The sequence below is a fragment of the Podarcis vaucheri genome (assembly GCF_965113315.1).
Source record: "Podarcis vaucheri genome assembly, chromosome: 7".
NCBI lineage: Eukaryota > Metazoa > Chordata > Lepidosauria > Squamata > Lacertidae > Podarcis > Podarcis vaucheri.
In genome coordinates, this window is record NC_138765.1 from 60,550,262 (window position 1) to 60,563,236 (window position 12,975).

The 12,975-nt window shown below is 41.8% G+C and overlaps 1 protein-coding gene across 4 annotated transcripts in view; it reads right to left on the minus strand.

Moving 5' to 3' along the window:
- The window catches only part of ADCY7 (adenylate cyclase 7), an 84,471-nt gene that overhangs the window by 39,348 nt on the left and 32,148 nt on the right, over positions 1 to 12,975 (minus strand). For all 4 annotated transcript variants that reach the window (XR_014222015.1, XM_082232865.1, XM_082232864.1 and 1 more), the window contains exons 3-7: positions 12,073 to 12,279; positions 10,357 to 10,518; positions 2,735 to 2,884; positions 1,200 to 1,345; positions 98 to 209 (exon numbers count right to left, since the gene is read on the minus strand). Coding sequence is in view for 3 of the 4 variants with exons in the window: in XM_082232865.1 (XP_082088991.1) it covers positions 98 to 209; positions 1,200 to 1,345; positions 2,735 to 2,884; positions 10,357 to 10,518; positions 12,073 to 12,279 (777 nt within the window). In the remaining variant the exon portion in view is untranslated. The remainder of the gene's footprint in view (positions 1 to 97; positions 210 to 1,199; positions 1,346 to 2,734; positions 2,885 to 10,356; positions 10,519 to 12,072; positions 12,280 to 12,975) is intronic.

Below are 12,975 nucleotides of genomic sequence, written 5' to 3' on the forward strand. Positions count from 1 at the left end.
TTCGATGGCACATTAAGATTCGAGTAAATATGGTATTCAAAACATAATAATACTTGAAATGACAAGAGGCTTCTCTATCTATCAAGTAGTTGCTTACCTTTGCTATTTGATCGAATTTCCCAAAGAGTTCATTCAACATCACCACGAGCTCTTTGGGAGAGCAGTCACTTGCCAGACGAGTGAATCCTACAATGTCTGCATACAAGATGCTATGCAAGGAAGCCAAAATCAATTAAATTGTTTCTCATTTTCTACATTAGTGATGTAGATATTTAAACGTCATGGACATTAGCTAAGAACTGCACACATATGCACCAAACTATGGGTTACATCCAATGTTAGTTCCACTCAAGAATAGGCCCATTGAAATTAATGGATGACCAAGTTAGGCAAAACTAACATTGACTACAACTCTTTAATCATCTACTCTATTCCTCACTGAAATGGCTCCCCTGGTTTCTGACAGCAAATGATTCACATGCAAAACTCACTTGCTCTCCCCCCCCCCACAAGATCAACTGTCCATCATTTTGATCGTTGGGATATACAGCCTTTAAGAGTGATATATGCTCCGATGTTTCACATATTCCACTAGGGCTTTTAGTGTGGCAGCATCTGCCCACTGGAATGTTCCTCTAATAGACATCAGGCAGGCACCTACGGTACTGAAGCTCACCTGTGCACCCAGGCTTTCCCTTGAGGGGTGATCCAAGTGTGTTGATCCAATATAGGGCTGCCATATGTCTGGAATATCCCGGACACAGCCGGGATTCATCTGTCAAAAATAGCACCCAGATGGATTTTTTGGAAAGCGGCAAAAATGTCTGGGAAAACCTGGGTATATGGCAGCCCATATCGGAAGTGGTGGTTGGTTGGTTTGTTGTTGTTTTTTGCAATTTTCCTAAAAAATAGGTTTAAAACTTCTTTTTATATATATATATTGCAAAAAACAAAGCTCCCCCCCCAAAAAAAAGAACTCTACAACTTTGGCCCAAATATAACTTCGGCATTCTATTTTCCATTTGTTTTATGCATAAAATTTTATTGATTTTATCCTGTTCTTTGCCATGTTTTGCTTAATGCCGGTGGCACAGAATTTGTTGCAAAACAAATAAATGGCAAGAACTGGATTGTGTCTCTAGTATACGGGGGCAACAGAAAGAACTATTAACAGAACCAGAACGAGTTACACAGCTCACCTAACATTCTGGTGCCGTTTCACATACAGGCTGTGGAAGTTGTTGTCATGCTTCTTCCTGTCATTGGTTTCCTTCAGGCGTTCTATGATGGCTAGTTTCATTCCCATAGAGATATGAGCCGGCAGTATCGATAAAAGCAAGCTTTCCTAAGAGGGAAGAGCAGGTCTTATTCATTTTGCTTTATTAGCACTTATGCCACACCCTTGAAGAGTAAATACCTGCAAGAGCGCCTTGTCTCATATACATCCTCTAAACTAAAGCACTTCAATCTGTGCAGCTAGCTGTGTTACAAGTAAAAAAGGTAAAGGTACCCTTGCCCGTACGGGCCAGTCGTGTCCGACTCTAGGGTTGTGCGCTCATCTCACTTAAGAGGCCGGGAGCAAGCGCTGTCTGGAGACACTTCCGGGCCACATGGCCAGCATGACGAAGCTGCTCTGGCGAGCCAGCACCAGCGCAGCACACGGAAACACCATTTACCTTCCCGCTATAAAGCGGTACCTATTTATCTACTTGCACTTAGGGGTGCTTTCGAACTGCTAGGTGGGCAGGAGCTGGGACCGAGCAACGGGAGCTTACCCCGCCGCGGGGTTTCGAACCGCCGACCATGCGATCGGCAAGTCCTAGGCGCTGAGGATTTACCCACAGTGCCACCCGCGTCCCTTGTGTTACAAGTACTTGTAAAAAATGATATCTTAGTGTGACTGCACCCACACTTTGAAACTCCCTGCCTATTGAAATCAGGCAGACCCCTTCACTGTACTCTTTTCAGCACCTCCTAAAAACATTTTTTCTTAAAGTCACGTGCAGAATGGTGACATGAGTTTTAACTCATTTTTTATTTTATTTTTATTTTATTTAGCTTATTTATTATTTATTTTTTTAAAAAAATGTTTTAAATAGTTGTTTTTACTGATAATTTCATTGTTTTATTATTATTATTATTATTATTATTATTATTATTATTATTATTATTAAACTGCTTACAAGATTGTTGCTTTTTAAGAATCAAGTGGTTTATAAATGTTATGCCCACTTAAGGGGCTCCTTACAATATGTCCACCTTACAATTCTATTTAAAAAAAGGAGGAATCAGAATGACAAAGTGTCAAGGTCTGCAGTCAAAAGCCACAAAAACATTGCCTACCTCATAAAGTTCTGAGAAATGCAAAGTAACACTAATATTTTTTTAAAAAAACTAAAAACGTCAGTGTTAGTGGTGGTGAGGGTCATAGAAATGGAAATAATAAATTGCTGTGCCGGAAAGGTGCTCATTAATTCAGCCAAAAACATGGTCCAATGTTCTGTTACAATAGAGGTTTTGGAATGAGTTCAGTTACAGTGGTTTTACTCCAGCCGTTTTGCAGACTCCTTTTGCACATGTATGGGTGTCCTTTGGTGAGCATGAACAACTGAATACTTCTAAGTATGACCCGTTACAGACCTTGCTGACAAAGTGATGATCTCCTGGTACGGCTGAATGATGACTTTAAAAGAGCTAGAAAGTGTGTAGGTATTTAAAGCATTGATTCACTCACTTGCTGCCTCTTTTCAATCTTCAGCTTCATTTGGACTTGGATGCACTTTAAAGTATATCTGTACAGATCCCACGAGGCATCTTGCATCTGATGCTTGTGGAACGCACCCATCAGGTTACCACAGAGAAAAATGAAAGCATTGGCAAGCACCTGAGGAAATAAATAAATGCCCCAACATCACAAACTCAAAATTTTATAAGTGAAATAATCTGTGAACTTTATTAAGGCTAAATCAGCTCGTTTTCTGTTCTCTTGCCCAGCACATGACAAGAGACTCCTGGCCCAAGTTTCATTACCCAGTCAATACAACTGCACATTATATGTAAGTTTCCATATTCCTGCACCAGCTGTTGTTTCCCCCAAAGTTAGCTAGATATCATGAGGTTATTTTGCTTTATTGGATGTATCTGCGTGGTGCTAATAGTGAACTGTGAATATCCTTAAGGGCTCTAGCTTCGCTCCTTCCCTAGCACAAGGGGGAGCAACAAACCATGGTTCCTGGCTTAGTGGTATGTCCTAACCAGGAATCATGATTCGTTTTGCTCCAAACAAACTATGATGTAAAGTCAAGGTTTGATTTCTGTTTACCAGTCATGGTTTGCTTCAATGGACCAGAGAACATGGCCTCAAATGCTGATCTCAATGTTCGAGCAGGCTAATACTGGTGCAGGCCGTTATTCAGATAATCTGGTACCATATGAAAAGCTAGTTCATAAAGGAAGTGGAAGTGATCCTTCAAAATCAGGGGTGGGGACCCTTCTCTTGCTAGGAAGCCAGATCCTTACGTCCCCACCCCAGCTGGGCCAAATCTTAACAGGTGGGTGGAACCGTCCCTCATCTGATATCACTGTGGAATCAGGCGATGCTGCACTTTGAAGTCCCATTGCCGGGACTTCAAAGTGTAGCATGAACAGTTTGAAAACCCTTTTGCAAACATTCCTGCACTGCTCTTTGAAGCCTCTGGTTTTCACAGGTTCAAGGAGCAGTGCTGAGAGGAAGAAGAGGTAGCATGTTATGGAGAAAAAAAGACCCTTTGCCTAAGACCCTGGAGAGCTGCTGCCAAGAAGAGTAGACAACACTGGCTAGGTAGACAAACAGTCTGATCTGATATAAAGAAACTTCATGAGTTGCTTCCTAGAGAAGCCTCCTCCACTACAAACACACAGGAGAGGCATTGATCTTTGAATATGAAGGAATGAGGGAAGATCAATGGACTCAATAATGCCGCTACCCATCAAACAAAGATCCTGAAAAGTTTTGAGTGTGGATAGTGACATATAACATTCCAACAAGTAGGCCTGCAAAAAAATATCAGGACTGTCTCTCCACAATTTTGCATTTTAGGGTTTTTCTGTCTTACGTCTGTGATATATTGCAATCAGAACTATCTGCTCCATGTGCCAAACCTTAATCTTTCAATATCTGTAGGGTGATGTAATTTTTTCACCCCATTTGAACCTGAAACAAAAAAAAAACTTCTACTCTCTTCCTTGACTGTCTATAATAGGCAAAGTTTATTTCCTTTTAACAAGCCCTTTGTAGAAAAGGTGTGCTTCCTCTCGAACTCAGGTACGAACGCAACACTCATTTAGAAATTGTGAAAGAGATTGTGCTTGTTCAGTTGAAAGGTAATTGGGGAGAAAATTAATGAGTGTATATAGGCAAGCACTTGTGATGGTGAACAGTCAGGCAGCAAGAACATTGCTTTGAGAAGGACCGTGATTTAATAGCCAATATTAGCAAACTGAAGCAACATCCAAGCCTAAGGAAATTAAATCATCTACTACAGTATTCTGATGAGCTCCAATATATACACAGTAACTGAGACAAAAAGGAAATTACATATTTTAATAACTTGGGCAGGTTCTCTCCCCACCCCCTTTTTATGCTGTTAGCATAGGGGGAAATTAACCAACAAAGAAACAAAAGACATAGCAAATGTTACAAAGGAAGGTTTAATAACCTAAGAAGAGCCTGCTGGATCTGGCCAATGGGCCCATCTAGTCCAGCATCTTGTTCTTGCAGTGGCCAACCAGATGCCTGTAGAAATCCACAAGCAAAAGCAGAACACAACAGCCCTCTCCCCTCCTGCAGTTTCCAGCAGTTGGTAGCATTGCTGCCTCCAACTGCGTGAGCAGAGCAGAGCCATTGTGGCCAGTAGCCATCAATAGCCTTATCCTCCAATTTGTCTAATCCTCTTTCAAAGTCATCCAAGCTGGTGGCCACCATTGCCTCCTTGTTCCATCTGTTGAACAACTTTTTCTCTTTTTGCAACCCAGAAGAAACCATAAACTGTAAAAGTGTCCTTGGCATAAAGGAGGAGGGCAGGCTACTAATAGCTGGGCCCATTCTGTATATCCAGACGGCAGGTTGCTCAGCAATGGTAGCTACAGAATTTTGAATGCGAAGGCTTCAGAATATCCCCTAGAATAGCTAGGGGGAAGGATGACGGAGTTACACATAGGACTTCTCATTTATGGGTTTTGCTAGCACCCAGTAACTAATTATGAGACCAGGAATGAATTTTCCTCCAGGCAAGTCAAACTGGCTAGCAACTCAAGTGGAGGGTTGGTTTTGTTGTTGTTTTAAGTGTGTGTGTGTGTGTGCACGCGAGTCTTGGCTCTCTTTCGCAAGTCATCCTAAGCTTTCTGGTTTGAACCTGCCTTCTTTGCTGGTGGTACACGTTGCCTAATTCACGTAGGTTGACTGGAGGGGCTGTGAAACGGACAGTTCCTGCCTTCAGTCAAAGAGTTGGCAACAGGGAGTTGACTTGTAGCACTCAAGCAGGCAGGAATTAGCAACATGTGCCAATTGTTATTAATCTAGATAATAGATTAAGTTGTCAAATAACATTTACCATTTGTGATTTACAGTTTCGTAGGGAGAACATGCTACAGGTTTTAATTCTCCTCTTCCTCTCCAGTTTACAGAACTACGGTGGGGCTAATTTTAAATCCCCTAAAAGCATTTTTTAAAACCCAAGCATTTCCATCACTGTCACTTTGGCTCAGTTCAAACATCATGTCCAACCATGGTTTGCACGAATAGTGCTGCAAAGTTCAAAACATGGTTTAAAAATAACCCTTCTGGATCAAGCCAAAGGCTAATTTAGTCCAGCATCCTGCTTTTGACAGCAAGTCAGGTGCCTTTGAAAAGCCAAGTACCAGACAATGAGGGGAATAACTCTCTCCCACTGGTGTTGCCCAGCAAATGAGGTTCAGATACACGCTGCCTCTGATGCTGAAGGAGGCATACAGCCATCATGATGAGTAGCAATGTATAGCTTCCCCTGTGGATTTTCCCCCCTTAAACCTTTGGAAATTATGCTTTTGGAAGCTCATCTGTGGTGCTGCCCCTGCCCCCAATTTATGTAGTTACAGCTGGTGTCATCTCTTTTTGCTTTTCAACAGGAGCTGAAAACATGGTTGTTTACATAGGCATTTACAGGATATTAGCATCTAGACTGAGTGCTAAGTTGTAGTTTGGCAGTGTTGATCAATTGGCTTGCTTTACCTGCCCTATGTTTTACTGTGATTATATTGATTGTACCCTGTTGTCGCTGGGATCACTTGTGATGAAGGTCCAGTGAGAAATCTTCAGTAGATAAATACATTTCAAACTGCTTGTTTGGTTTCCTCTCTCTCTCAGCACTCTACTTCACTTGTTTACTCTTCACAAGTTTACTGTGCCTTCGGTAGCCTATGAAGGCAGAGTGGTGGTCACAACCATGGTTTGTCAATCCACACATCATGCCAAAACTTAGTTGGTTAGTCAGCCATGGATTCCAATTCTTGTTAGCCAACTGAAGGGCATGGTTTGGCAATTCTGACATCACTGCAATCCATAGTTTAATGTCCTTAACTATGGCTTGTCATGATTTCTGAACCAATCCAGAGCATAAGACTATGCAAGATCTGGCCATTGGTGTGGGGTGGAATCCCCCCCCCAGTGCTTTCTTTTTACCATGGAAAGTGTTCCATTGCTTAAGATCAACAGTAACAATGAATGGATGACAATGGCAAATACAAAATTTGGTAAGCTTGTCAGTTTCAAAATTTTGTTACTTTGCTTACTAAAATAAACATGTTGAATTAGATCACCCTATGTTGTGAATTGCTCTGTGCAAATTACCCAAATTTTCAAAGGGATATTTTCCTTCCTCCCCCCCCCCCCCGGAAAACCAGCATGACTGGCTCTGGCCTGTTGTTAGCAAATCAAAGAGGCAACTCTGATAGCAAAACAAGAAGGATCACTATATTAGTGTAGTCAAGCAAAAATCCCACTCCACTTTGTAACTACAACATTTTAACAGTTAAACAATTCTTACAGCCATTCAGATGTCAGCTTATTCTAAGTGCTTTCTGCCCCTTTAACTCTGCAGGGGTGATGTTGGTAGACTTAAGACTGAGTCAATTTGTGGTTACTAACAACTATAAAGGAAAATGTTTTATTTTATTTGATGTTATGTTTCCTCTAAATCCCGGAATGACTATACAATGAATGGGCTGGAGAAAACTTTTAAACAAATGAGTACATGCATTTAGTGGTTCGGTGATGTATTTGGTTTTAGAAGAAAAATCACATCATTCTCCAGGTTTGAAATCCAGCCAAAACTACGACCAGGGAACTTAAAGAAAGCTTATAGAAAGCATTCAAAGCTGAACTAGTCCACAGTTGCCGATCCAGGCCACATTAAGCAATATGTGAATTTCTCACATATGGATACATATGTATGTGGATACAGGTAACGGTAACCAGTTCTTCCTATCACATTCCACACTCTAGTGGAATATATGCAGGCATTCAACACAATAAACCCACCCAAGGCTTATAAATAACCATGCACTGGCCCAGTTAAGACAAGCAAACAAGAAGAGGTATGAATGAGCTTTTTGGTCACTCATGCAAGCACTTTCTCCCTACGTTAGGAGTGGGGAACCTTTGGCCCTCCAGACTATGCTGAACTAAAACTCTCCATCAGTGCTAGTAGACATGGCTGATGACCAGGGGTGGTGGAAGTTATAGTTCAGCAACACCTCAAGGGCCAAATGTTCCCCATACCTGCCCTACATGATGTGCCTGAATACAATGCAGAAGAATTCAATGTACCATAGCTTCTCATGGCATCTTAATCAACAACCTTTGGTCCACATTATACATTTAAAGCACACAGCTTCCCTCCAATAATCATGGGAACTGTAGTATACCTCCACTCCCCAGAGCTACAATTTCCAGCAACCTTAGCAAACTCCAGTTTCCACAATTCTCTGGAGGAAGCCATCTGCTTTAAATGTATGGTTTGGATCTGCTACAAGTTTCAGATCAAGACAGGATGCCTAAATGAACTATACACACCCTCAGCCGCCTCCTCACACGCCTGGCCAAATCTGGAGGGCAAACACTGTACACATGCACTGAAGCGAAAATTAAATAAGGAAAGGAAAACAGAATATGGCAGGAGATCCCATCTTAGAACTCTTACATAATGTGCAACTTAGCCCCAACATTCTCCAAATATCAGCCCCCAATGTATCTTCCTGGAATTCTGACACACATACACACACACACACACACACACACACACACCCTCCCTGCTGAATGGATATCTGAGGAGCAAGTATCTTGAAATGAGGAGGAAATTGTTGTTAGAACCCATTTCTTGTAAAGACTGAAGTCAATCAAGTGTGATTCAGGGTGTCAAATGAGCATTTAATATAAAGGAGATGCCTCAAAATGTGCAAGTAATCAAAATTCAAAGGAAAATTGTTCCCGAAAAAAATTGTTAAGAGATTTGTCAAAGAGAAGAAAGGAGAGCAAAGTGTTAAAAAGAAGGGCTTGCATCATTTCACTAAGTAGCAATCATTTGGGGAAGGAAATGGGTTACCTCACCCTTCGAGACATGACGCACACACCTCAACTATGTGGATCCTGAATCAGAGAGGCTTTGCCCCTTTACACCGAGCTGTTTATCAGATTTCAAAAGCTTCATGACTAGACCCCTGGTGCTTGCCAAGCAATTGTGAAAATTCACTGGCAGGGTGCAACTGGCGCACAGACCAGTGTTACAAAGCCATGAGAATTTCTCTTTCCCTTTTCCAAGCAATTTAGGAACACACCCAACCCTCTTCATGAAAAGCCAAACATTCCCTCTCGGTATTTATCATGAATTATAACATTGTGAAGAGGATTCTGGATTGCCCAGCAGAAAACATTTTGCTTTAACTGAAAAATAATAATTTAAAAAAAATGAGATACAAATGCAGGACTCGTGCACTCTTTCTACACTTCACAGTCTGCTTCCCAAAACAATTTTACTGTCACTTCAGGTAAAAAAATTCAGTGGGTGCGATTCAATTCAGCAGGTGCATGATTAAACTTTCTGTACTCTGTGTCCAAATTCTGTAACTCTGACAGACACACACACACACACACACACACACACACACACCAGAAGAAAAGGAAAAAAAGAGTTTTACAGCCTGACTTCCTAGACCGATATTGGTTTTACTGCTTGATAAATTTGTCCAAGATTCTTTCTGGCTCCTGGAAAGAATGCCACCAGCTTTATGAAGCCAACAAATGGGACACAGCCAATATCCACATGGAAGAACAACAAAGAATAAATATACACCCAGAAAACAACACACTATATCCCAAGACAACAGAAAAGCACAACACAGCTATTTCTAACTACCACTTATTCTTCTAACATACAAGACACAAATAAAAGTTGTATTTTAACTGCTTAACTAAACCAACTAAAAACATTTTGATCGACTTAAAAGGCAGCCCAGTTAAACTGGGAAAGTCCTTATGAAACCTCTTCAACTGGGCTATGACACACATGTGCATTAATAACAAAGTATTCTTCTAGCTTCTGAAATTTTCTTTTTTGTCCATATGTTTAGCTAAATCCAAGTTTTAACCCCTACAGCCCACCTGAAAATTGCTGAGAGCCTCAGCAACTGTATTTATGCTATTTATTTACATATTTAAGAAGCTCAATGGTTCTCTCTCCCTTCTCATTTAATCCTCAAAGAAACACTTTGAGGTAGGTTAGGTTGAGAGGGAGCGATTGGCCCAAGGTCACCCAGTGAGCTTCAAGGCTGAGTGGGAATTTGAACCCTGGTCTCCTAGGTCCAGCATTCTAATCATTCCACCACATAGGTAATGGACCACAATGACTTTTCAGCCAGCTGTAGCATTTGTTAACATCTAATCCAGCATCCTGTTCTCACGGTGCAGCACTAGATGCCAGAGGGAAAGGCACAAGCAGGGAAAGAGCAGCACAGCCCTCCTGTGGCTTCCAGCAATTGACATTCAGCAGTATTGCTGCCTCCCAATGGTGGAGGCAAAGCATAGCCATCATGGCTAGCAGCCATTAAGGGAATCAAGAGCCCTCTCCATGAATTTCTCTAATCCTCTTTTAAAGTCATCAGGGTTGGTGGCCATCACTGCCACCTGCGGAAGTGAGTTCCATAGTTTAACTATGCGTTGCATGGATAAGTATACTTTAGTTTCCCTGTCTTGAATCTTCCAGTGTTGAGCTCCACTGGGTGTCCACGGCGTCTGCCTGATCAAAATGCACATGTTGCAACCACATATACAAACCTTTGCCTTACCTGCCGTGGAAGAGTTGGGTGGTCCTGCTTGTTTTGCGCTACAGCGATGCTCAGGACTACAATATGGGAGAGCGCTGAAACGCTGCTGACAATCACAGCATCTCTCATTCCCAAGGGAAACATGGTATAAGCCGTGAAGATGATGAACAGAAAGAATGGCACCTGTTAAAAAGAAACAAGATCCTTGATGTTTTCCAAGCATCTGTCAAAAATTACGGAACAAATGATAGGTTTCGAAAGAACAACGGAAGCTGTGAAGGAACCAGTACTCAAAAATGCTTTCAGGGAACTGGGTAGGAACAGCACAACTCCCACTTCTATAAATGGGTTAGGGAAATCACTGTGTTAATCAGAAACCTAGGTAAAAGGCTGGTAAAAAAGGTAAAGGGACCCCTGACCATTAGGTTCAGTCATGACCGACTCTGGGGTTGTGGCGCTCATCTCGCTTTATTGGCATACAGCATCAGGGTCATGTGGCCAGCATGACTAAGCCGCTTCTGGCGAACCAGAGCAGCGCACAGAAGCGCAGTTTACCTTCCCACTGGAGCAGTACCTATTTATCTACTTGCACTTTGACGTGCTTTCGAACTGCTAGGTTGGCAGGAGCAGGGACCGAGCAACGGGAGCTCACCCCGTCACGGGGATTCGAACTGCGACCTTCTGATCAGCAAGCCCTAGGCTCAGTGGTTTAGACCACAGCGCCACCTGCGTACAGGACAACAATCAATAAACTGGGACACAACCCCAGCAAGACAGAGGTACAGATGAAGGGTACTTCATCTATCTGAGGAGTTAGCATTCTGGATAGGGTTGCATACCATCCAGTTATTCTTCTGATCTAATGGGCAGTGTATTATAGGCCAAAGTATCTCACTGAACGGGGGGGCTTGCCTCCTCTCTTACCCTACCCTCCCATCTGCTCTCCAAAGATCCAGAGAGATGTCTCCTTTTACCACACCCAGGCATATACAGGAATGTTTTGTATATGCCCTTTGCAGTCAACCAATCAAATCTTCCTGCCTGCTCTTTTCCCTCCCTTTCTATCTCCAGTTTGATGAAACATTTCTCCAAGGCACACCCACATCTGTAACTCTCAATGGTGCCCCTAATTGCTCATAATCAAAGCAGCATTAATTTTGCAAATTGATGTCATAATTAAATGATTCCCCCCCCCACTGCAGGTGATTAGCCATGCCCATTTGCATAATGAGTAGTGTCTGGGGATATTCAGACAGCCCCAGATTTGAAGGCAGTTGTGTTTTGTTTTAAAGCATGCATTTTTAAATGAGTGTATATAAACACAGCAGAAACACATCCCTTCCCAGAGCCAGTGGGCAGAATATTTGGACTTGGGCTAGAGAAACCCAGGTTGCAATCCCTGCTCACCCATGAGGCTCACTGGGTGACCTTTCATCAATGGCTCATGGGAGAGGTTAGATGAAGACATACCCTATCTTTAAAAAGCACATTCAAAATACAGTCCCCACCCCAAGCAGAATCCTGGAAACTGTAATGTACCCCCTTTACAGAGTTACATTTCTCAACACCCTTAACGAACTACAGTTTCCAGGACTCTTTGGGGGGAATGTGCTTTAAAGATATGGGGTGCATGCAGCCCAAGATTTTGGAGGAAGCCTGATAAGGAACCCTATTCAATGCCATGAGCAGCTTGGAGGAAGGAGAAGATGACAGATCAATAGATAAAAATTAAAATACCTGTTCCCATGCAGCAAGTTGAGGAGTCTTCCCTGCGGCAAAAACAGAGACATATCCTATGGCCAGTAAGCAGATCCAAATCACAACAGCAAACAATTTCAGCCGACACCAAAAGAAGTATTCGAGGTAAACCAGAACATACATGACTATGAAAATTATGAGTGCTGTGCCGACTGTAATAAGGTAGGCAAGATGATCTCCCGGTGGCTGATAAAAAATAAAACAAAAGTCACCAAAACACACACCAGACTGTATGGATGTTCTCATTCTTCCATAGCACAATCTCCCAACAATCTAAACTTTTAAAGGCATCAGAACTTCATAAACTAAAGCACACTAGCAACACAAGAAGCTCCCTTTGTCTGACCTGGTATATCTGATCATCTACCCTAGAAGCAGAGAACCCTCTCTGTATGTTGTTGGGACTACAATTCCCATCATTCCTGGTCACAAGGGAAGGAATTTGTTTCAGTTCGAGACTATGAAATTTGAACTTTCCAAAACAATATGCGAACCAAAACATACTTATTCTCCAAAATCCATACTTATCCAAATTCTGTGATACAGTTATCCAGCCAACCAGTGTTTACAAATATATACATATATAATGGGAAAGCATGAGAAAATGAAGGTATCAGTGCAAATAACGTACAAAATGCACTATTTTATAGAAAATTGCTTTTAAAAATGTGCACTTTAGTCAAAATTGCATATAAAAATGTGTCTATTAGGGAATAGCACACATTTAAATGCTGTTGAATTTTCATATGGTTATTTTTTTAATTGAAAAATTGCAAATTGCTTCAAAATGTGGAGAACTGAATTGACTATTGAAAAAATGAGAAACTGGGAGATCCTTCCATTTCTGCTTTGCAACTTTTAAACTGGAAATCCCACTAGCTC